Source organism: Lissotriton helveticus, chromosome 1_1, assembly GCF_964261635.1.
Source record: "Lissotriton helveticus chromosome 1_1, aLisHel1.1, whole genome shotgun sequence".
Lineage (NCBI taxonomy): Eukaryota > Metazoa > Chordata > Amphibia > Caudata > Salamandridae > Lissotriton > Lissotriton helveticus.
Window position 1 is genome coordinate 153,292,991 of NC_136057.1, and position 24,746 is coordinate 153,317,736.

Below are 24,746 nucleotides of genomic sequence, written 5' to 3' on the forward strand. Positions count from 1 at the left end.
GAGGCTGTACCTCCTTAAAGAACACTACATCAATGCAGTAACAGGTGCCTACTCTTGCCAGAACCGAGCTACCGCTCCAATCACTTGTTAACTGTATCTTTGGCTGTACAGTGCTCCACTGTCTTTTGGCTATGTTTGCCCTATACAAATACCCCATACATACATGCACACAGGTGAGCTAAATAGCCAAATGTTACATAAAAGAGTCAATTCACAGAAAGGATAAAAAGAAGGCTGTGAGAAGGAAAAAGAAGGAAAGGAGAATTGACAATAGAAATATATGAGGTGAGAAAGAAAATACAAGGGGCATTTATTATAAGATGTAAACTATAATAACCATGATTTAAAAAAAGTTTTAAAACACTTGATAAAACTCACTGAAATTCATAACAAATAGAAACTGAAAACAGGAACGATAAATATGTCTGACCTATTGTGAGAAGTTGGCCTGGTAGGGGATGTTTCCAATTCTGGAACCACCTACTACCTGACCAAACAATCCCTTATGGTGTCTGGTTGTAAGTCAACCTTATTAGACAAGCTATCCTAGGGGTAGCATGGACTAAGCAGCCTAAAGGCTTAACTTAAGAGGTCGTGTTAAGCGAGCTGTTTTACCACATACAATCCTGTAATACCAAATGAAAGGACACCACACAAGTATATATTATAAAAATATATGTGTTTATTACTAAAAACAATCCCCAGTATTCTTTATGAATAAAGGGGCACAAGCGTTAAATCAAAAAGCACTGTTTAAACATACAAGTTGCACAATTATGGATGAGGGCGGGTGGCCACTCAAACCATATACTAAACAAGTGGTATAAGAGATGCCACTCGAGCAGTGGTTAGGCCTAGGGCCTAGGGAATCGCTGGGAGCAGTCAGGACAAGCAATGCTGAAGTCGGGAATGGCCCTCGGGATTCGGGAGATGTGCGGAAAGCGCACGCATGCACCAATGTTAACCAATGGTGCGTAAAAGTCAAAGAGTTAAAGTTTAAGGACACTTCCGCTGAACCTAGAGGAACAAAACTTAACACACAGACCCTAGAGGTGTGCACCAGTGTGGGAACACCGGCGGAGCAAAGTTACCTCACCCACAGGAAGTGGGTGCACAGGGTCGAAGTGGCGTCGGGTTTTGACACGCAGGCTCTTGGTGCTTGAAGCTGAAAGGGCTGCAGGCGGGTTAAAGATGAAGTGTCCGGTGGAGTCCAAGGGTGGACTCAAGTTGTAGAGTACCTGAAAGCAGAGGGGACAGAGTCTGGGTCACTCAGCAGTGACCAGGGTGGAACCAGGACAGAACCAGGCAATGTCGGGCGCAATCAGGTGGTCGTCGAGGAGCTTCTCTCCGCTGTCACGTGGGCTCTGGGGCATCTGCAACGTCAGGAGCAGGTCACGATCTGTCCCACGCAGACTCTCACCGTCGGTGCAGTCGGCTTCAGGTTTGGAGCAAACAAGCCTTGGTAAGAGCAATCCACGCAGGATCGGAAGATTGCTTCTCACTCGGACCAGGAAGGTCAGAGTCGGGGCTCCTTTTCAGGGGAGCTGGTGTGGATCTGGAGCAACCAGAATCACAAGTCTTCTTAGGTAGTTCGTCGGCACAGGGACCACAAGCCAGCTGGCAAGTGACCGGGCCAACGCGTTGAGCCAAATCGTGCCAAAGGGCCCCACGCAGCACTCGTCGAGTGTGGAGGGCTGAACTTCGGCTCAGGAGTAGCTCAGGGTGGGGGCTTCTCAAACCCCGGTGCACAGCTTCGAGGGTCACTCGTGGGCTGCACGGTCAGCGTCTCGTGGTCACTTCAAGATGGCGTGCCCCACGCTTCCGGTCGCCTCCACGGGTCTCAGCTTTGCAGGGACTGTGGATCGGGCTGTTAGAAGCTGGGCAGGCTTGATCTCGTTGATCTCAGTCGCTCGAGTTCCGGCGGGAACTGCAACTAAGTAGACGTCGAGGGCTGGATGGTGCCTGCTGCTGCAGGGTGGTCACTCCTTGACCACAAGGGAGATTCTTCGGGCTTCCACGTTGAGATGGAGGGCGAAGGGTCCAGAATATCGTTTCAAATGTTTCTTCCAGGAAATCTGATGTGCATTGGCACTGCTCCCACTCTTATTCGAATCTGGTGGGCGTGATTACCTGCTAGGTCCCCTCCTATGGGTGGGACCCAGGAAGTGGGTGGATACACCCCCTTCCTTTGATCCAGGCCGCCCTGGCACGAGGGCTGGAGTGCCCCAGAACCGGTTTGGCCGGATTATGCAAGGGGCAGCCTTGTGCGCCCCAGGCAGTGTCTGGTTTCTTTCAAACCTCCCTGCTACAATACACTATCTCCTGTCTGGAGGGCGGTGACACCCTCCTGTGACAGGAAACCCTTTGTCCAGGACCCCCTTGACTGAGTTTCGGTCAGCTCCAGGGGTCCAGACATTTGTCTGTGGCAGAGGCATCCATTTTGTGGATCTTAAGGCCTTTGGAGAAATCAACCGCATTAAAGTGAAGTAACATGTCTTACCCCTCTAGAGGGGTGGAATGCCATCCCCGTCGCCAGAACTGGCGAGGGGATGGTATTCCAAAGCGTATGACACCTTACACGACATGTTTTGATAAAGCCAAACCAAAGTTGCTAAATGACCGCGAGGATTATAAGGCACTTAATAGTATATGGTATGGCATTATCCTGAAACAGCTTAGGGATTTGTTCCCGACGGCTGCAGACAGGCTCAGCTCATGCTAGAGCTCCATCTCACATAAAACCATGCACCCAGCCTCCAGGATTGGTGAGGCCTGACTATAGGAGTGGCTCACAGGTTTACATGTGTCCAGATATAGGTTTAGACATAGGTATACTATATCTAAGCAAGGGGTGTGTACACCACCTTACCCCAGCTGAGTGATCAGCCAGTTGTGTCAATTTAAGAACCAGCCAGGGGTGGCAAAAGATATGCTGCAGCCCCTGGTAGGCCTTAGTGTCTCCTGTGCCCTGTGCACCTATAGTGCATTCTACAGGGGCTGACAAGGAGTCCATTTCCAATTGGTATGTGCCTATAGCACATGTGTCATTAATTTAGTGAGAGAACAGCAGGCTGGGGGTCTGATCAGCAGGCCCACAGCCTCAGTAGTCGAAAACCAGTGAAGCAAAAAGCAAAAATTTGGGGTGACCATAGGATAGCAGACCCTACTCTCCTACACAACCCCCCCCCCAAACGCAGGGACATTAAACTAACCTTGACCAGATAAGTCTTCATGTTCTAAGTGGAAGTACCTGGAGAGACCATCTGCATTACCATGGTCAGTCCCTGGGCGGTGCTCCACTGTAAAGTCCATCCCCTGTAGGGAAATGGACCACCTGAGTAGTTTGGGATTTTCACCCTTCATCTGATTAAGCCATAAGAGGGGCTTATGGTCTGTCTGCACCAGGAAGTGAGTTCCAAACAAGTAGGACCTCAACTTCTTTAATGCCCAAACCACAGCAAAGGCCTCCCTCTCAATGGCTGACCAACGTTTCTCTCTGGGAGTTAGCCTCCTGCTAATGAAAGCAATAGGCTGGTCTTGACCATCTTGATTAAGTTGTGAGAGCACAGCTCCCACCCCCAACTCAGAAGCATCTGTCTGAACAATGAACTGTTTGGAGTAGTCAGGACTCTTTAGGATAGGTGCAGAGCACATGGCCTTCTTCAGGTCTTCAAATGCCTTCTGACAGCTAACTGTCCACTGAACCTTTTTTGGCATCTTCTTGGATGTCAAGTCATTTAATGGTGTCACTATAGACCCATAGTTTTTCACAAACTTTCTGTAATACACAGTCAGGCCCAAGAAGGCTCTGACTTGTGTCTGGGTAACTGGAGGAGCCCAGTCCTGTATGGCCTGGATTTTGCTTTCCAGTGGCTGAACCTGGCCTCCACCTACTAGGTGGCCCAGGTATACAACCTTACTCTGCCCTATCTGGCACTTTGTGGCCTTGATAGTTAGGCCTGCCTTTTGCAGGGCCTCCAAAACTTTCTTCAGGTGGATCAGGTGATCCTCCCAGGTGGAGCTAAAGACAGCAATATCATCTAGATAAGCTGCACAAAAGTCATCCAACCCAGTAAGGACTTGGTTCACCAACCTTTGGAAAGTGGCAGGTGCATTCTTCAAACCAAAGGGCATTACCACAAACTGATAATGTCCACTAGGGGTAGAGAATGCTGTTTTGGCTTTTGACTCCTCAGCTAGTCTGATTTGCCAGTAGCCAGCTGTCAGATCAAATGTGCTCAGAAACTTGGCAGAAGCCAATCTGTCAATGAGCTCATCTGCTCTTGGAATGGGGTGAGCATCTGTCCTAGTGACAGCATTGAGACCCCTGTAATCCACGCAAAACCCCATTTCTCTCTTACCATCTTGGGTATGAGGTTTTGGCACCAGGACTACTGGGCTGGCCCATGGGCTCTCTGATGGCTCAATCACTCCAAGCTCCAACATCTTTTGCACCTCAGCCTTGATGCAATCCCTGACATGATCAGGTTGCCTGTAGATCTTATTCTTGACAGGCAGACTGTCACCAGTGTCCACAACATGGGTACACCAGTCAGTTTGGCTGGGTGTGAGTGAAAACATTTGCCTGTGAGCCTGCAAAACTTGTCTGCAGTCCCTCTGTTGTTGGTCAGTGAGGCTGCCTGCCAAGGCTACTCCATCAACTGAACCATCATCAGGGTTCTGAGAAAGCAGGTCTGGGAGAGGGTCACTCTCTTCCTCCTGTTCCCCATCTGTGGCCATGAGCAAGCTCATGTCCTCCCTGTCCACAAATGCTTTCAAGCGGTTCACATGGATTACCCTGTGAGGGCTCCTGGGTGTTCCAAAGTCTACCAAGTAGGTGACTTCCCCTTTCTTCTCAATAATAGGATAGGGTCCACTCCATTTGTCTTGGAGTGCTGCTGGAGCCACTGGCTCCAGTACCCACACCTTCTGTCCTGGTTGGAACTCTACCAGCACAGCCTTTTGGTCATGCCAAGCTTTCTGCAATTCTTGGCTGGCCTCCAGGTTTTTGGATGCTCTTTCCATGTACTCAGCCATCCTGGAGCGGAGACCAAGTACATAGTCCACTATGTCTAGTTTGGGCTTTTTGAGAGGTAACTCCCATCCTTCCTTCACCAAACACAATGGACCTCTCACAGGGTGGCCAAACAAAAGTTCAAAAGGGCTGTAGCCAACCCCCTTCTGTGGGACCTCTCTGTAAGCAAAGAGCAGGCAGGGTAAAAGAATGTCCCATTTCCGCCTGAGCTTCTCTGGTAATCCTTTTATCATGCCTTTAAGGGTCTTGTTAAATCTCTCCACAAGCCCATTGCATTGTGGATGATATGGGGTGGTAAACTTATAGTTTACTCCACATTCCTTCCACATTGCTTTTAGATAGCTGGACATAAAATTCGTCCCTCTATCTGATAGTACCTCCTTAGGAAAGCCCACTCTTGAGAAAACTGCAATGAGGGCTTTTGCCACCACAGGTGCTGTGGTGGTCCTTAGGGGAATAGCCTCTGGATACCTGGTGGCATGATCCACTACCACCAGTATGAATCTGTTCCCAGATGCTGTTTGGGGGTCCATTGGACCCACAATATCAATTCCAACTCTCTCAAAGGGGACCCCCACCACAGGTAGTGGTATCAGGGGGGCCTTTGTTGTGCCACCTGACTTACCACTGGCTTGGCAAGTGACACAGGAGCGACAAAACTCCTTGACATCCTCTGACATGTGAGGCCAGTGAAAGTGTGGAACAAGCCTGTCCCACGTCTTGTTCTGGCCTAAGTGTCCTGCAAGGGGAATATCATGGGCCAAGGTAAGGAGGAATCCCCTAAACTGCAGAGGTATCACCAACCTCCTGGTCATGCCAGGCTTGGGGGCTCTAGCCTCTGAGTAAAGGAGTCCCTCATCCCAATACACAGTATGGGTACCTTGGGCATCCCCAGCAGCCTCAGCAGCAGCCTGCTGTCTGAGGGGTTCAAGGGAAGGGCAATCTAATTGAGCCTGCCTCAGGTCTGCCCTTGAGGGTCCCCCTGTCCCCAGAAACTCAACCTGGTCAGGTTCAAGCTCCTCAGAGACAGTCTCCTCTTGGACTGCAGAATCAGTTTCCTCTGAAACCTGATCCTCAACCTGGGGCAAGGTGGAAGGCGAGGCCTTTCCTCTCTTGCTCCTTCTCTTGGGTTGTGGCTGGTCTATTGTCTCAAGATCCACCACTGGTTCAGGAAGGCACTTCTTAGCCTGAGCCCTTGTCATGGCAAGGACATGCTCTGAAATCCCTAGCATTTCTGCATGAGTCCTGTACTCCACTTCTGACCATGCTGAGCTTTCAAGGTCATTGCCTAACAGACAGTCTACTGGTAGGTCTGCACTCACCACAACCTTCTTTAGGCCATCAACCCCGCCCCAGGAGAAGTTCACAACTGCCACACTATGGGAGGTAGTGGAGTTGCTTGCATTGGTTACTAGGTAGCTCTCTCCTAGTACAATCTGTCCAGGGTCCACAAAGCCAGGGGTCACCATGGTGACACTAGCACATGTGTCCCTGTAAGCTTGAGCCAGTTTCTCATTTATTAAGGGAGTCTGCCTGTATTTGCCCAGGTTAGTGGGGCTTACTGCAGTGGGCAACTCAATGTCCACATCATACAGGAGAACTGCCAGTGTAGGGATTCTGACTAGGCCAGATCCTACTTCAATACCCAGGGTCAACCCAGCTACACCCTTGGACTGTGTTCCACCACTGCTTACTGTACTTGGGGTTGCAGTTGCTTTAGGAGCTGTAGTGGTGGGAACTGGATTTGCCTTGGTGCACTCACTGCCCCAGTGTGAAACTGATTTGCAGGTATTACACCAAGGTGTCTTTGGACCTTTGTTCTTCTTCTTCTTGTTACCATTTTGGGAACCACCCTCCTTACTATTAGTTTGGGGGCCTGAAGACTTCTGGTCTTTTTCTTTATCTTTCTGATTCTGATTACCACCCTTCTGGTCTGTTTTCTTCTGGTCACCACCTTGGTTCTGGGGTTTCTGCTTAATCCTTGTTCTGACCCATTTGTCTGCCTTCTTTCCCAATTCTTGGGGAGAGGTCAGATCAGAGTCAATAAGGTATTGATGCAACAGCTGGTTTGTACAGTTATTAAGGATCTGTTCTCTCATCATAAGATTGTACAATCCTGTATAGTCTGAAACTTTACTTCCCTGCAACCAACCCTCCAAAGCCTTAGTGGCACACTCCACAAAATCAGTCCAGTCTTGAGTCTGTGCTTTCTGGGTGTCTCTGAACAACAACCTGTATTGCTCAGTGGTTAGGCCATACCCTTCAATGAGAGCACTCTTCAAAACAGAGTAGTTTTTGGCATCCTCAGGTCTAACTGTGAGGAGCCTGTCCCTCCCTTTCTCAGAAAAGGAGTACCACAAAATTGCAGCCCACTGATTCTCAGGAACCTGCTGCACCATGCAGGCTCTCTCAAGAGTAGTCATCCATTTGTGGATGTCATCCCCTTCTTTAAAGGGGGGCACAATTTTGGTCAGGTTTCTATTATCATAGGCCCTGTCTTTTTCTCTTGGAAAATTGCTGCCACCAGTGACATCTAAGCCACTTAATTTCTGCTCTCTTGCCAAGGCAAGTCTAGCTTGAGCCAAGGCTACCTCCTCCCTCTCTATCTGGAGTTTGACAGCCCTCATTCTGGCCCTATGCTCTAGCTTTTGAGAAGCATTCATGCCTCTCTGTGATTCTCTGGAGGCACTAGAAATATGAGAGTCCCCTGAGGGGGATCTCACTCTTCTGTTGCCTGGGAGAATAACATGTTGGGTTCTGGGGAGGTGCTGGCCCTCTCCATTCCCCAGTAGGTCCAAGTTGGCCTGGCTAAGCCTACCAACTGGAACCTGGCTACCCTGATCCTGTACTTCTAAGTCCTCAACCTCTGAGTCCTCATCCAAGTCATCATCATCCTCCTCTTCAGGGGGATCAACTGCAGGGGGGTTCCCTCCAGTTCCTGTGTCTAGGGAAGCTGCTTTTGCCTTCTCTAAGTCATCCTGTTCTAGGATTTCTACCAGGATTAGGCAGGTGGGGCTTCTGCCCCTTTTTAACCCTCTTGCTTTGCACAAGGCAATCAAGTCTCTGCGGGTTAGTTTGTCATATCCAAAAGTTGCCTGGGTAGGGTCAACTGTCACAGGACTAGACCCTGAGGCCTTTCCTGTGTCAGACATGGTTACTAGTGAGGTGTAAGTGGTGCACTTACCTACACTAAGTGTTTTCCTACTGGACCTTGCTAGTGAGTTGTAGTCAGGGGTGTGCTACTCCCTTCAACCTACAACTACTAAGTTCAGTAGAACTTAATATGCTAAGCTTTTGATTTTATATGTACCTAGAGGTACTTGATGTGATCTTTCAATTTGATATAAAGATTGCAATGGTAAAACAACAGCAAGCTCAAATCCGCACCGCTGCTCACCAATGTGAGAAGTTGGCCTGGTAGGGGATGTTTCCAATTCTGGAACCACCTACTACCTGACCAAACAATCCCTTATGGTGTCTGGTTGTAAGTCAACCTTATTAGACAAGCTATCCTAGGGGTAGCATGGACTAAGCAGCCTAAAGGCTTAACTTAAGAGGTCGTGTTAAGCGAGCTGTTTTACCACATACAATCCTGTAATACCAAATGAAAGGACACCACACAAGTATATATTATAAAAATATATGTGTTTATTACTAAAAACAATCCCCAGTATTCTTTATGAATAAAGGGGCACAAGCGTTAAATCAAAAAGCACTGTTTAAACATACAAGTTGCACAATTATGGATGAGGGCGGGTGGCCACTCAAACCATATACTAAACAAGTGGTATAAGAGATGCCACTCGAGCAGTGGTTAGGCCTAGGGCCTAGGGAATCGCTGGGAGCAGTCAGGACAAGCAATGCTGAAGTCGGGAATGGCCCTCGGGATTCGGGAGATGTGCGGAAAGCGCACGCATGCACCAATGTTAACCAATGGTGCGTAAAAGTCAAAGAGTTAAAGTTTAAGGACACTTCCGCTGAACCTAGAGGAACAAAACTTAACACACAGACCCTAGAGGTGTGCACCAGTGTGGGAACACCGGCGGAGCAAAGTTACCTCACCCACAGGAAGTGGGTGCACAGGGTCGAAGTGGCGTCGGGTTTTGACACGCAGGCTCTTGGTGCTTGAAGCTGAAAGGGCTGCAGGCGGGTTAAAGATGAAGTGTCCGGTGGAGTCCAAGGGTGGACTCAAGTTGTAGAGTACCTGAAAGCAGAGGGGACAGAGTCTGGGTCACTCAGCAGTGACCAGGGTGGAACCAGGACGGAACCAGGCAATGTCGGGCGCAATCAGGTGGTCGTCGAGGAGCTTCTCTCCGCTGTCACGTGGGCTCTGGGGCATCTGCGACGTCCAGGAGCAGGTCACGATCTGTCCCACGCAGGCTCTCACCGTCGGTGCAGTCGGCTTCAGGTTTGGAGCAAACAAGCCTTGGTAAGAGCAATCCACGCAGGATCGGAAGATTGCTTCTCACTCGGACCAGGAAGGTCAGAGTCGGGGCTCCTTTTCAGGGGAGCTGGTGTGGATCTGGAGCAACCAGAATCACAAGTCTTCTTAGGTAGTTCGTCGGCACAGGGACCACAAGCCAGCTGGCAAGTGACCGGGCCAACGCGTTGAGCCAAATCGTGCCAAAGGGCCCCACGCAGCACTCGTCGAGTGTGGAGGGCTGAACTTCGGCTCAGGAGTAGCTCAGGGTGGGGGCTTCTCAAACCCCGGTGCACAGCTTCGAGGGTCACTCGTGGGCTGCACGGTCAGCGTCTCGTGGTCACTTCAAGATGGCGTGCCCCACGCTTCCGGTCGCCTCCACGGGTCTCAGCTTTGCAGGGACTGTGGATCGGGCTGTTAGAAGCTGGGCAGGCTTGATCTCGTCGATCTCAGTCGCTCGAGTTCCGGCGGGAACTGCAACTAAGTAGACGTCGAGGGCTGGATGGTGCCTGCTGCTGCAGGGTGGTCACTCCTTGACCACAAGGGAGATTCTTCGGGCTTCCACGTTGAGATGGAGGGCGAAGGGTCCAGAATATCGTTTCAAATGTTTCTTCCAGGAAATCTGATGTGCATTGGCACTGCTCCCACTCTTATTCAAATCTGGTTGGCGTGATTACCTGCTAGGTCCCCTCCTATGGGTGGGACCCAGGAAGTGGGTGGATACACCCCCTTCCTTTGATCCAGGCCGCCCTGGCACGAGGGCTGGAGTGCCCCAGAACCGGTTTGGCCGGATTATGCAAGGGGCAGCCTTGTGCGCCCCAGGCAGTGTCTGGTTTCTTTCAAACCTCCCTGCTACAATACACTATCTCCTGTCTGGAGGGCGGTGACACCCTCCTGTGACAGGAAACCCTTTGTCCAGGACCCCCTTGACTGAGTTTCGGTCAGCTCCAGGGGTCCAGACATTTGTCTGTGGCAGAGGCATCCATTTTGTGGATCTTAAGGCCTTTGGAGAAATCAACCGCATTAAAGTGAAGTAACATGTCTTACCCCTCTAGAGGGGTGGAATGCCATCCCCGTCGCCAGAACTGGCGAGGGGATGGTATTCCAAAGCGTATGACACCTTACACGACATGTTTTGATAAAGCCAAACCAAAGTTGCTAAATGACCGCGAGGATTATAAGGCACTTAATAGTATATGGTATGGCATTATCCTGAAACAGCTTAGGGATTTGTTCCCGACGGCTGCAGACAGGCTCAGCTCATGCTAGAGCTCCATCTCACATAAAACCATGCACCCAGCCTCCAGGATTGGTGAGGCCTGACTATAGGAGTGGCTCACAGGTTTACATGTGTCCAGATATAGGTTTAGACATAGGTATACTATATCTAAGCAAGGGGTGTGTACACCACCTTACCCCAGCTGAGTGATCAGCCAGTTGTGTCAATTTAAGAACCAGCCAGGGGTGGCAAAAGATATGCTGCAGCCCCTGGTAGGCCTTAGTGGCTCCTGTGCCCTGTGCACCTATAGTGCATTCTACAGGGGCTGACAAGGAGTCCATTTCCAATTGGTATGTGCCTATAGCACATGTGTCATTAATTTAGTGAGAGAACAGCAGGCTGGGGGTCTGATCAGCAGGCCCACAGCCTCAGTAGTCGAAAACCAGTGAAGCAAAAAGCAAAAATTTGGGGTGACCATAGGATAGCAGACCCTACTCTCCTACACCTATTGTCCTACAAATACAGACTGAGATAGAAAGATAGGGAGAAACTAGCAGACAGCTAAAGAGATTGGTAGAGGAGAACTGGAAAAGAGGTTCATGAAAGGGGAGATCGAACAAGGGGTGTCCATTGTAGGTCCAGGAAGGCTAGTTTACATACCAATCAATGATTAACAGAATAGGTTTAATTGTTAAATTGTTGAACATGCTGATAGGATGGTTCGGTGAGTGAAATGCTGAGTGGGAGCACCTGCTCCGCACTGCTAGTCATGAATTCAAATTCTGGCATGGCCAATTCTGACTTCCATCCTTCTAATGTTCGTAAATTCAGCATCACAAAATTAGGCAATAGTAATACCTATTATTTGTATAGTAGGAACAGAAGGAACTATGTTGTCCAGTTATTTATTTTGATTAATTGTACATAAATGTATCTAATGTGGATTATCTCAAAGAATTGTCATGGATTTAATTCCCACTGGCATACTCTAGACAATCCTTAAGAATGTAGAGGGGGAAAGGGAGGGAAATAGATGATGGAGAAGGGGATGTAAATGAGAAGATTATTGTGTGTGTGAGAGAGAGAGAGAGAGAGAGAGAGAGAGAGAGAGAGAGCGAGAAAGAGAGAGAGAGAGAGAGAGTGAACGACGGTAAGGATCAGGAAGGGAGACCGTCCACTCGACGACACCAGGATCTAAGCATGCAATCAGATCTCTCTTTTTCCCACAGTTCGACATCAATGGTGACGGGGAGATCAGCACGCTGGAGCTGCAGGGTGCCACGCAAGCCTTCCTTGGGGAGCAGCTCAAGCTGAATGAAGTGGAAGAGATGATCCAGGACGTGGACCTCAATGGAGATGGCCATGTGGACTTCGATGGTGAGAGCATAAGCGCCCAGTGAATAGGCGCAGCCACATTAACAAAGATGCACACACTCGCTCTCTGTGGATCCCAGGTAAAAATATGGGACCAGGTGTACGGAGCATTTTTATGGTCGCAAATGCTCTGATTCTGCATTTATGACAGTGAAAATACTTTTTCAGATCTACCAATTCTATTTTAGGAGATTAAAATGTTTTTCTGACTCCTGAAATGGAACAGAGAATGCATACCGATTTGGTATTGGAAAGGGTGCTTTGTAGGCGTCCCTTCCAAATACCCAATCAGTAGGTGTTAGATTTGGGGGTCTCCAGTTGGCAGAGGTAGGTACCTTTGGGAAATAGGGACCCTTGCGTCTTGTCAGGGTAAGGGGATACACTCCTTAAATAACTCCTGCTCACCCACTTGGTAGCTTGGCACGGGCAGAAAGGCATATCTCAGAGGCAGTGTGTAAACATTTGTGAACACATACAGTAACCCAGTGACAACCCTACAGATGGACATCACACAGTTGTATATTAAAAATAAGTATTCTTTATAAAAGACTTAACACAAGACCACCAACAACAAAAATCCACAATACTGCACTTAAAATGGTAGAATTAGCTTAGTTCTCTTTAGATGTTCAAAAGCGACACTTTGAGTCAATGTACCTTAGGATGCGTAACGCAATACAACGAAAGTGTTGCAGGGAAGGTGATGCGTCGGTTCCCTACTGCTGCGTAGGGGATGGTGATGCGTTCATTTCTTACTGCGCTTCCAAGGCGATGCGGCTCGCAACGCCGTGATACAATGACGATCCGGTGCGATGAAACAAAGATGGTGTCTTTCTTTTGATGTGACATGATGTGGACTGCGACACGCTTCTTGGTGATGCGGCGGCGTCCGATGCGACATCAAACCTCTTCTCCGACAATGCAAGGCACTTTGACAACTATGCGAGCCACGACAGGCCCTGTGACATGCTTCCTGGTGATGCGGCAGCGTCTGATGCAACGTCGATTCTCTTCTCCGGTTATGCGCAGTGCTTCAACAACGATGCGAGCTGCGACAGTCCCTGCGACATGCTTCCCAGTGATGCGGTGGCATCTGATAAGACGTTGATCCTCTTCTCCAGCAATACAAGGTGCTTTGGTGGCCCTACAATGGCTCAACGGTTCTTCTGGGCTGCGACAGGCCCTGCGACATGCTTGCCGGGGATGCGGCGGCATCTGTGGCTACGTCGATCCTCTTCTCCAGCGATGCGAGGCCCTTTCTCATTGTGAAGTAACAGCGGCAGTTCGGCGTCCCGCTTCTTGCTCGTGAGTCGTGCTTCCAGCTCCTTGCAACACACAGTTCCTCAGAAAGTCCAACACAACTGCAGGCACTTCCAAAGAACTCTTGGGGAGCTGGTGAGTGAAGTCTGTTGTCCCTGAGACTTCAGCAGGAGGCAAACTCTTTTCTCAAGTCCTTGGAGATCCTTCAAAAGTTGATGAAAGTACACACAAAGTTCCTCTCTCCTTTCTTTGGCAGTCAGGCAACCACTGCAGGCCAATCCCCCAAGCTGCACTTCAACTTAGGGATAGACTATCCTCAGTCGCTCTGGTTCCTCTCCTCAGCAAAGGTTTCTTCTTGTTTCCCAAAAGTGATCTAAAGTTGCTGGGTCTGGGTCCCAATATGTATACTACTTTTCTCTTTGTTCTCTGAAGGCAGAGAAGCCTTTGCCTAGTCCAAACCAGTTCTGGTCAGTCCTGGAGCACTTTGATTACAGGACTCCTTCTCTTCCTTTGACAGTGCAGGCCAGGGACATCAGACAAACCACAGGGGGTGGAGCCAGCATTGTGGAGGAAAGGCACAGCCCTATTCAGGTCCCAGGTGCAACTCCTCCCTCCCATCTGCATGCAGATCTCTCTATTCAGCTCTGTGCTGACTCACCCTGTCTCCTGGAATTCCCTAGCCCCTATCACTCAAACTCCAGACAAGAAATACACAACCTAGCAGAGGCAGGCTTGGATAGTTAGGCAAAAAAATACCTACTTTCTAAAAGAATGTTAAAACCAACTTCACTAAAAGATATATTTTATCATTCTGAGTTCAGGCATACTAAACTCGAATTTCTACCTGGTTCCCTGAGTCAGTTAGGATTATAAAATGTAATAATCTAACTGCCCATTCTGGCCTATGGGGAACAGGTAGCCTTGCAATAGTGAAAAACGATAATGGCTGTAATTCACTATTAGGACATGCCACACACACCAGGGCATATCCTACCTTATACTTACAATACACCCTCCCCTTGGGCCTGCCATAGGGGTGACTAATATGTATAAAAGGGAAGGTTTGGGACTGGCAAGTGGGTGCACTTGCCTAATCAACATGGCAGTACCAGACTGCCCACAGGCTCAATCTTAAATCAGTCTGAAATTTTGATCTCCTCTTCGTTTGTTCCTATTCAAAGGTAATAAACAAACTGCTGGAAGGTGGGTCTGGTGATGATGCTGTGAAAATTGATGAGTTGCTGCATAATGCACATTTGACTTTCCTGGCTTGAATATGCTTGAAAGACCGTGGGGCATATTTACAATAAGTGGCGCATCCCTGCATATCAGCAGGGATGAGCCACTTACAATGCGGCGCACCATGGGGCAAAAACGGCACAGATGCGTGACGCATCTGTGTCGTAAAAGTGGCGAATTGCTGGACTTGCGTCGCAAGCGCGATGCAGCTCCAGCAATGCTCTGGGGGGCCCATCTTCTTAATGCTGCGTCAATCCTTACGCCTGCTCCAAGCAGGCGCAGGGTTTTGACGCAGCATGGGCCCCAAAGTGACTGAGTTAAATCTTGTAGATTTCACTCAGCCACTTTTAGGAGTCGTTCCTGCGCCGGAACGACCCCCCGCTCAGGGACGCCTCCTTCTGGCGAAGGGCTTTTCCACGTGACGCATCTCCCAGATGCGTCACATTGTAAATACCCCGCACCATGGCGCATCTTTTGCGCCACCGCTGCGTCACACAAGTGACGCAACGGTGGCGTAAAAGAGGCGCAAGGGGGTTGTAAATCTGCCCCCGTATGTTTAGGGGATTTATAGTACTTCCAATATAGTCTATTTTTTGTCTTGGGGGGACAAATAAGGGCATCTATGACATATTCTAACAGACATTTTAGAAAAGCTAACAGTATATATTATGGAACAGCACAAAATAAATTCAGCTACTTCAGCAATACTTTCCTAATGGCCTAGGTCTGAAGCGGATGGTTCTTGCAAAAGATATCATGTAAGAAATATGTGGCGTGTCTCCCAAGTCAGATCATGTAATCTGCTGAGTACATTCAAGAAATCTGTGCTGTGTCTCCCAAGCCAGGTCTTGGTCACAAACATCATGCCAAACCCAAACCCTACATGTTTCAGGAGCCTGTTTATAACTTTATACCAGCATTGGGAAAGCCAAGAGGTCTTTCTATAAAAGGTATCACCAGACCTCTTGGATTTGCCTATGCTTTTTCCTGATGTAGTTGTGCATCTGCAAAAATAAAAACACTTGCCCGATGTGGTGGAACACCATCAGTAAAATAAAATAAAAAGCCACTGCAGGGTTCTGTCTTAAACGTGTTTATGTATGAACGTAGGAGTCAATGAGGCTGCAGTCTCAGCAGGTGGGGTTGCAACCTCAGCAGGTGAGGCTGCAGTCTCAGAATGTGGGGCTGCAATCTCAGCAGGTGGGGCTGAGACTGTAACCTCAGCAGGTGGGGCTGCAGTCTCAGCAGGTGGACCTGCAGTCTCAGCAGGTGGGGCTGCAGTCTCAGCATGTGGGGCTGCAGCCTCAGCAGGTGGGGCTGTAGTCTCTGCAGGTGGGGCTGCAGACTCAGCAGGTGGGGCTGCAGTCTCAGCAGGTGGGGCTGCAGTCTCAGCATGTGGGGCTGCAGTCTCAGCATGTTGGGCTGCAGTCTCAGCATGTGGGGCTGCAATATCAGCAGGTGGGGCTGCAGTCTCAGCAGGTGGGGCTGCAGTCTCAGCAGGTGGGGCTGCAGTCTCAGCAGGTGGGGCTGCAGTCTAAGCATGTGGGGCTGCAGTCTCAGCAGGTGGGGCTGTAGTCTCTGCAGGTGGGGCTGCAGTCTCAGCAGGTGGACCTGCAATCTCAGCAGGTGGGGCTGCAGTCACAGCAGGTGGGGCTGTAGTCTTAGCAGGTGGGGCTGCAGTCTCAGCATGTGGGGCTGCAATCTCAGCAGGTGGGGCTGGGGCTGCAACCTCAGCAGGTGGGTCTGCAGCCTCAGCAGGTGGGGCTACAGTCTCAGCAGGTGGGGCTGCAGTCTCAGCATGTGGGGCTGCAGTCTCAGCATGTAGGGCTGCAGACTCAGCAGGTGGGACTGCAATCTCAGCAGATGGGGTTGCAACCTCAGCAGGTGGGGCTGCAACCTCAGCAGGTGGGGCTGTAGTCTTAGCAGGTGGGGCTGCAGTCTCAGCATGTGGGGCTGCAATCTCAGCAGGTGGGGCTGGGGCTGCAACCTCAGCAGGTGGGTCTGCAGCCTCAGCAGGTGGGGCTACAGTCTCAGCAGGTGTGGCTGCAGTCTCAGCATGTGTGGCTGCAGTCTCAGTATGTGGGGCTGCAGTCTCAGCATGTGGGGCTGCAGACTCAGCAGGTGGGACTGCAATCTCAGCAGATGGGGTTGCAACCTCAGCAGGTGGGGCCGAAACCTCAGCAGGTGGGGCTGTAGTCTTAGCAGGTGGGGCTGCAGTCTCAGGATGTGGGGCTGCAATCTCAGCAGGTGGGGCTGGGGCTGCAACCTCAGCAGGTGGGTCTGCAGCCTCAGCAGGTGGGGCTGCAGCCTCAGCAGATGGGGTTGCAACCTCAGCAGGTGGGACTGCAACCTCAGTAGGTGGGGCTGTAGTCTCAGCATGTGGGGCTACAGTCTCAGCAGGTGGGGCTACAGTCTCAGCAGGTGGACCTGCAATCTCAGCAGGTGGGGCTGCAGTCACAGCAGGTGGGGCTGTAGTCTTAGCAGGTGGGGCTGCAGTCTCAGCATGTGGGGCTGCAATCTCAGCAGGTGGGGCAGGGGCTGCAACCTCCGCAGGTGGGTCTGCAGCCTCAGCAGGTGGGGCTACAGTCTCAGCAGGTGGGGCTGCAGTCTCAGCATGTGTGGCTGCAGTCTCAGCATGTGGGGCTGCAGACTCAGCAGGTGGGACTGCAATCTCAGCAGATGGGGTTGCAACCTCAGCAGGTGGGGCTGAAACCTCAGCAGGTGGGGCTGTAGTCTTAGCAGGTGGGGCTGCAGTCTCAGGATGTGGGGCTGCAATCTCAGCAGGTGGGGCTGGGGCTGCAACCTCAGCAGGTGGGTCTGCAGCCTCAGCAGGTGGGGCTACAGTCTCAGCAGGTGGGGCTGCAGTCTCAGCATGTGGGGCTGCAGTCTCAGCAGGTGGGCTGCAGACTCAGCAAGTGGGACTGCAATCTCAGCAGATGGGGTTGCAACCTTAGCAGGTGGGGATGCAACCTCAGCAGGTGGGGCTGCAGACTCAGCAGGTGGGGCTGCAGACTCAGCAGGTGGGACTGCAATCTCAGCAGATGGGGTTGCAACCTCAGCAGGTGGGGCTGCAACCTCAGCAGGTGGGGCTGTAGTCTCAGCATGTGGGGCTACAGTCTCAGCAGGTGGGGCTACAGTCTCAGCAGGTGGACCTGCAATCTCAGGAGGTGGGGCTGCAGTCACAGCAGGTGGGGCTGTAGTCTTAGCAGGTGGGGCTGAAGTCTCAGCATGTGGGGCTGCAGTCTCAGCATAGGGGCTGGGGCTGCAACCTCCGCAGGTGGGTCTGCAGCCTCAGCAGGTGGGACTACAGTCTCAGCATGTGGGGCTGCAGTCTCAGCATGTGGGGCTGCAGTCTCAGCATGTGGGGCTGCAGTCTCAGCATGTGGGGCTGCAGACTCAGCAGGTCGGACTGCAATCTCAGCAGATGGGGTTGCAACCTCAGCAGGTGGGGCTGCAACTTCAGCAGGTGCGGCTGTAGTCTTAGCAGGTGGGGCTGCAGTCTCAGCATGTGGGGCTGCAGTCTCAGCAGGTGGGGCTGGGGCTGCAACCTCAGCAGGTGGGTCTGCAGCCTCAGCAGGTGGGGCTACAGTCTCAGCAGGTGGGGCTGCAGTCTCAGCATGTGGGGCTGCAGTCTCAGCAGGTGGGCTGCAGACTCAGCAAGTGGGACTGCAATCTCAGCAGATGGGGTTGCAACCTTAGCAGGTGGGGATGCAACCACAGCAGATGGGACTGCGACCTCAGCAGGTGGGACTGTAGTCTCAGCAGGTGGGGCTACAATCTCAGCAGGTGGCCCTGCAGTCTCAGCAGGTGGGGCTGCAATTTTATCAGGTGGGGCTGCAGCCTCAGCAGGCGGGCTGCAATCCCAGTGTGTGTTTTGTTATTGGCTAAAATCCAAGGAACAGTGGGCCTCGTTTGTTTTGAGGTGAGCACGCCCCTGAACCAGGTGTCTGCTTGTGTAAGCATCTTCTTTATATTACTAAAGCTGCAGATGGGGTGTGCACGAGGAGGGAGCTCCTGTTCAGCTGGACGTGGGTGTAAATCACCAGGTCTCTCTACCTGAACGCACGCGCCTCTTATCCAAACATGCATCGGTCGCCAGCCCTTTGTGCACAGGTGCACTGGTGCACGTTATGCCAGCCTATGCTTCATTTGTGTTTATTGGGTGCACCAGATATGAACGACACAGTATAAAAGCTCGCTGCATAGTGCCTGTGCTGGAACCATGCTGCACACAGTGCTGATCACCCCTACTGATGTAAGTGGCCCCGGTGGCCCTTGTGCCTGGCTTCGGTGCTTTTCATGGCAGTTTTATTGTTTCCATATTTGCACCTCTGAGGCCTGCAGGGGGGTGGATGGGAGTGAACTCCAAGCTGCTGCAAGCAAGGAGTGAGACCTGTAAACTCCTGACTGTAAACAGAGAAGCTAAAGCAGAGGGCACTGTTCCCTCTGTGTTGCTGGCTAGGCTTTGCAGAGAGGTGTGGCGCAGAGGCCAGAGCGACTGGCTCTGGATTGCGGGGCTCACGGTTCAATCCCCGGTGCCGGCGGCAGCTCAGCTCAGCACCATGTGGCTCTGGGCAATGGCTCACTTAATCTCCCCGATAGCCCCCCGCGCCTGGGTACCCTTAGGGGTGATAAGTCACACTTTACAAATCTGGAATTATTAAATCTAGAGTTATTTCTAAAGTTTCAAATGCTTTACATTCTGATACAGGATTATTATACAACATGCGGTTTGAGAACGCACAAAGGGGGTGTTTGCTGCTGGAAAGAAGGTGGGTTTCATGAGCCCGCTGTCCTGTAAAGTAGTGAGAGCTATTTTAGAGATGCGTTAAGTCACAAACAGAGCATTGGCAACATCTTAAGTTTCATATTTTTTCTAGTTTTAACACCGAGACCAAAGAATACAAATGCCTTGTTTTGATTGAGTTTAATCAACTTCCCTGGAACAACCAGTTGATGAATGTGTGTGGAGAAGTGTGGCTCAATGGTTAGAGCGGCAGACCCTGATGCAGAGGTCTGGCCCGGACCAGGGTTCAATTCCCGCCTCGGCGGGTCTTGGGCTCAATTTCCTCGGACTTGATAATTCTCGCCTCGGTGCCTATTCCAATCATGAGTCCCACTCTGCAACTCTGGGCAATAGCTTGCTTAATCTCCACCACTGCCCCAACAACGCTAGGATGCCTGGCTTCACCTTGGGGGTGCCCAGGAGTGGGCACTTCACAGGAAAAGGTCAGGAAGGGTTCCTCAGTGGTATTCTTACAAGCGCCGAGATGCGTCCGGGTAGTTGTGCGCTATACAAGTACCTCTACATTTATGAATGGTTTGGAGTCTGGAGCAATGGAGGCAGGGGTTTCATTGAAGAAGCAGCCAGGACTGAGAGAACTGGAAAAGACATACCCTCTTGTGAAGTGCATAATTGAAAGGAAAACAGTGCCTTAAAAAGGGAGCAGTGGGAGGATACAATTCAGCCTGTCAAAAGGATGGTAAAGAGGCTATGCTCCACGGGAGGACAAAGATGGTGGGAGGCCTGAAGGAAATAGAGCGAGTGAATAGAACGCAAGCAAATGTGAGTTACAGAACACAGAGCCGATGGTAAGCAGTGGGAGGATGGCATTCCTAGGTCAGCTTTCAGCATGTCCCCAAAATGTCTTTACAACCAACAGCTGCGCTGTCTGCTAGGCTTCGACCTAAAAATGTGCTCAGTGGGAAGAAAACACATGCCAGCCACAGGGTCTGGTGCCACCTAGTGGGTTTAGCCGCCATGAATAAACAGGGCAGGCTTGCCTCAGCATTGCCTTCCGAATAAGAGCTTTCTGCACCGCTTTCTAATGAAGCTGTATAGTGCCTTCATTTCTCCTTTTCACCTGTTCTCTCCTCTTTCCTAGAGTTTGTCATGATGCTCTCCTCCAGATGACACCGACTGGGCCCCGGGATCTGCTCCTGTCACCCCGGCTCTTCTCAGTCCCTCCCTGGTGGCCCAGAATGGCTTGTGAGATGGAGCCTGTGGTACCTGTGATGGACTTCTCAGCACTGAGGCCGAACATGTCCGCCAGGGACATCACATCCGAGTGATGGAGCAGAACAGCTACCTGGAATATTGATCGATCACCTCCAAATACCACTACCATGGACCAAACAATGGAGAAAGGCGAAATGCAGATGTCAGCCAGATGTGAAATGTGCATTACATTTCCCTTCCCTTTTCCAGAAACGTAGCAAGGATGCCGTGGGCCCTAGTGCAAGCAAGGGAAATGGACTTTTGACTGCTGTTGGGATAGTAAAATACAGCAATAATCAGAGCTCAATGGGCCCGGTGCAACTGCACCTACTGCGTCAGTAGTTGCTACGCCTCTGCCCTTTTACTGCTCGCTTTAATTCCCCCCAGCACCCCCGACCATTAGAAGACAGTCTGACTATCCGAGGCCTAGCTATCATTGGTGCAGCATGTGCAGTGTCACCAGGACCCAGAGGTCTCTTGCTGTCCCACAACAGCTTTCATGAAAGTAAATGACACTAGGTCTTGGGCACTGTCAAAATGGTTGCGTGTGTGCTGGTGTATGAGTCACAGGCACTGACACAAGGGGGCCCATTAGGATGACGGGAGGACTTAGTCCGCCCGCCATCCCATCATGGACAGGGACCGCCCCCCATAAGGGCGGGGGTCCTGTGGGGGAAATTAGAATGTGCCCGCCACAGTGGCAGGCGCATCCTGTATTTTTACCATTGCGGCGCTGAAAGCACCGCCCGCCACAATGGTAAAAATACATGTTGTGTATTTCAAATCACAACGTGACAGGCACCGCACGGTGCCTGCCACGTTGTTCTGTGAAATGCAGGGAGGTACCATAGGTACCCCCCATGTGCACCCCCCATCCCCCCGGAGTCCCTGAGGGCCCGCAACGGGCCCCCGCAGGTAGCCTCCGCATGCAATGCCGCCACGGAAAGGCATTGGAAAATGCCCATTGTAATATGGCTGGTGGTGTCTGATAGACACCGCCACCATATAGAACCACCGGAGGGGAAAAGCAGCGGACGGTGTTTCCGTCTGCCGCGGACCCCCCCAGCCATGATAATACGGCCAGCGGTGGCTACCGCCAGCCTGGCGAGGGCGATCCGCCCACCATCCTAATGGACCCCTAGGTGTTGAAAGCAAACAATGTGAAACATAAGTAGTGGGATGCAAAGGCTAAGGTATGACCAGGGCTACTGGAATTATGTGGTTCTGCGGCTGTGGTATTTTTTTGCATGATTATGTATTTGCCACATACACCATCATTTGCTGCATAATTTGCAGATTTTACCCAAAAAATAGTTTCTAGCTTGAACGAATTGAAAGTTACTGAAAACGCAGCGAGAAGACCCTCTTCAAAAGTTGACTGGTCAGTTTTCGATTGTCTATTACTGTATTTAAGTGTTACACAAAATTGCCACAGTACTCCACATAATTTGCCTTTTCTTGCCCCATAATTTCCTCAACTCTGCCGCATAATTTGATGCACCTCGTCACATAATTCCTGTGGCCCTGGGTATGACCGATTTACCAACAATGCTTGACTTTTTGTGAGTCAAAGGTCTCTGTGTAAGGTCACGTGCAAGAGGTGAGGGTTTGGCTCAGTTACCTTGCATGGCTCGTTGTCATGCACACGAGCAAACCATGGGTGCTTCTGCTCTGTTCGTGACATGTTTGTTTCTGTCCCGGAGTGGAGGTTGTGACTTGACCTACACAGCATGTGCCATTAAGTGGCTGTAGTGGGTTCTATGATCCAGCGTTTGTTGTAGTCAATAAGTGTGAAACAGTAACAAATGCAAGATAAGAAATATATAAAGCGCTTTCATGATACCACTGGTGAAATGCAGACCAAGAAACGCTAGGTACAAACATGAAAAGTGTATTGGCTTTTAATTATGACCAGTTTTTAAATTAAAAGGAAATATGCTTATATTGTGGCTATGTCATAAACAACTATAGAGGTACAAACAATTGTATTGGTTTCCTTTGCTGTGGAAGGGGCCATGTCTTGAAACTGTGGCGACATGTAACTTTGTATTAACAACGCTGTCATGGACTTATTGTCATTAAAGATCTAACATTGACGTCTCGGCCAATGGGCTCTTACTTGGTGGCAAGAGTGTAGACTTCTGACTCCAGAGGGGCATCTCGGCGGGATGCCTGTGTGTCTTCATCAGTGTTTGCCTCCATCTTGTCCTCTCACTGTCCCCTCGCGCTCTCCCTTCCCCGTCTTCTACCTTCTCTTCCCCTCACCTCTTCACTCCTGCTCCACCCTACACAACACCTCTTGTGCTTCCTCTTTCTACCTTTCGGTCAGACACCAAAGACAAAAGTTAAGTGTTTCCACGAAACAAGTGCTTGCCCTCCACACAGCTGTGATCATTTTGTTCATTTAGCCAGCTGCCTGAGCTTGCACTTTCAGGGGCACACACATGACATTGGGTTGGTATAAACGTTTAGTTATCAATGGAGCGCACACCGCTAGCCCCTCCTCCGGATCGCTCCTCGGGACTCTGGTACTTGTAGTTCTTTAGTGGATCACCCAGGCGGGTGCAAGTCGGTACTTGTTGGACTGATGAATCTCTAGACCCGATACATGTCCCGGGTTTTAGGATATCGCCCGAGACATGTCTCGGGTTTCGGGATAACTTCCCTCATCAGTAGAGAAAGATCGTTAGGGGTGGAAGAGAAGGCCGCCACACAACAGTCAAAGGCCTCGATGCCAGAACCGGCACGCAGGTGCGTCGTCCAAGAGCCCGTCGGCCCAAAGCTCAAGGGAGCCATATTGTGTTTAGTCATCAATGGAGCGCACACCGCTAGCCCCTCCTCCGGATCGCCCCTCGGGACTCTGGTACCTGTAGTTCTTTAGTGGATCCTAATGGACCCCTAGGTGTTGAAAGCAAACAATGTGAAACATAAGTAGTGGGATACAAAGGCTAAGGTATGACCAGGGCTACTGGAATTATGTGATTCTGCGGCTGTGGTATTTTTTTGCATGATAATGTATTTGCCACATACACCATCATTTGCTGCATAATTTGCAGATTTTACCCAAAAAATAGTTTCTAGCTTGAACAAATCGAAAGTTACTGAAAACGCAGCGGAAAGACCCTCTTCAAAAGTTGACTGATCAGTTTTCTATTGTCTATTACTGTATTTAAGTGTTACACAAAATTGTCACAGTACTCCACATAATTTGCCTTTTCTTGCCCCATAATTTCCTCAACTCTGCCGCATAATTTGATGCACCTCGTCACATAATTCCTGTGGCCCTGGGTATGACCGATTTACCAACAATGCTTGACTTTTTGTGAGTCAAAGGTCTCTGTGTAAGGTCACGTGCAAGAGGTGAGGGTTTGGCTCAGTTACCTTGCATGGCTCGTTGTCATGCACACGAGCAAACCATGGGTGCTTCTGCTCTGTTCGTGACATGTTTGTTTCTGTCCCGGAGTGGAGGTTGTGACTTGACCTACACAGCATGTGCCATTAAGTGGCTGTAGTGGGTTCTATGATCCAGCGTTTGTTATAGTCAATAAGTGTGAAACAGTAATAAATGCAAGATAAGAAATATATAAAGCGCTTTCATGATACCACTGGTGAAATGCAGACCAAGAAGCGCTAGGTACAAACATGAAAAGTGTATTGGCTTTTAATTATGACCAGTTGTTAAATTAAAAGGAAATATGCTTATATTGTGGCTATGTCATAAACAACTATAGAGGTACAAACAATTGTATTGGTTTCCTTTGCTGTGGAAGGGGCCATGTCTTGAAACTGTGGCGACATGTAACTTTGTATTAACAACGCTGTCATGGACTTATTGTCATTAAAGATCTAACATTGACGTCTCGGCCAATGGGCTATTTCTTGGTGGCAAGAGTGTAGACTTCTGACTCCAGAGGGGAATCTCGGTGGGATGCCTGTGTGTCTTCATCAGTGTTTGTCTCCATCTTGTCCTCTCACTGTCCCCTCGCGCTCTCCCTTCCCCGTCTTCTACCTTCTCTTCCCCTCACCTCTTCACTCCTGCTCCACCCTACACAACACCTCTTGTGCTTCCTCTTTCTACCTTTCGGTCAGACACCAAAGACAAAAGTTAAGTGTTTCCACAAAACAAGTGCTTGCCCTCCACACAGCTGTGATCATTTTGTTCATTTAGCCAGCTGCCTGAGCTTGAGCTTTCAGGGGCACA

At 50.3% G+C, this 24,746-nt stretch overlaps 1 protein-coding gene across 1 annotated transcript in view; it reads left to right on the top strand.

Moving 5' to 3' along the window:
* LOC144776450 (calcium-binding protein 2-like) overlaps positions 1-24,401 on the top strand; it is a 78,748-nt gene extending 54,347 nt beyond the window's left edge. Inside the window, exons 5-6 of the mRNA XM_078659270.1 lie at positions 11,904-12,051; positions 20,433-24,401. Coding sequence (XP_078515396.1) covers positions 11,904-12,051; positions 20,433-20,461 — 177 coding nt within the window. The 3' untranslated portion in view covers positions 20,462-24,401. The remainder of the gene's footprint in view (positions 1-11,903; positions 12,052-20,432) is intronic.
* The last annotated feature ends 345 nt before the right edge of the window (positions 24,402-24,746 follow it).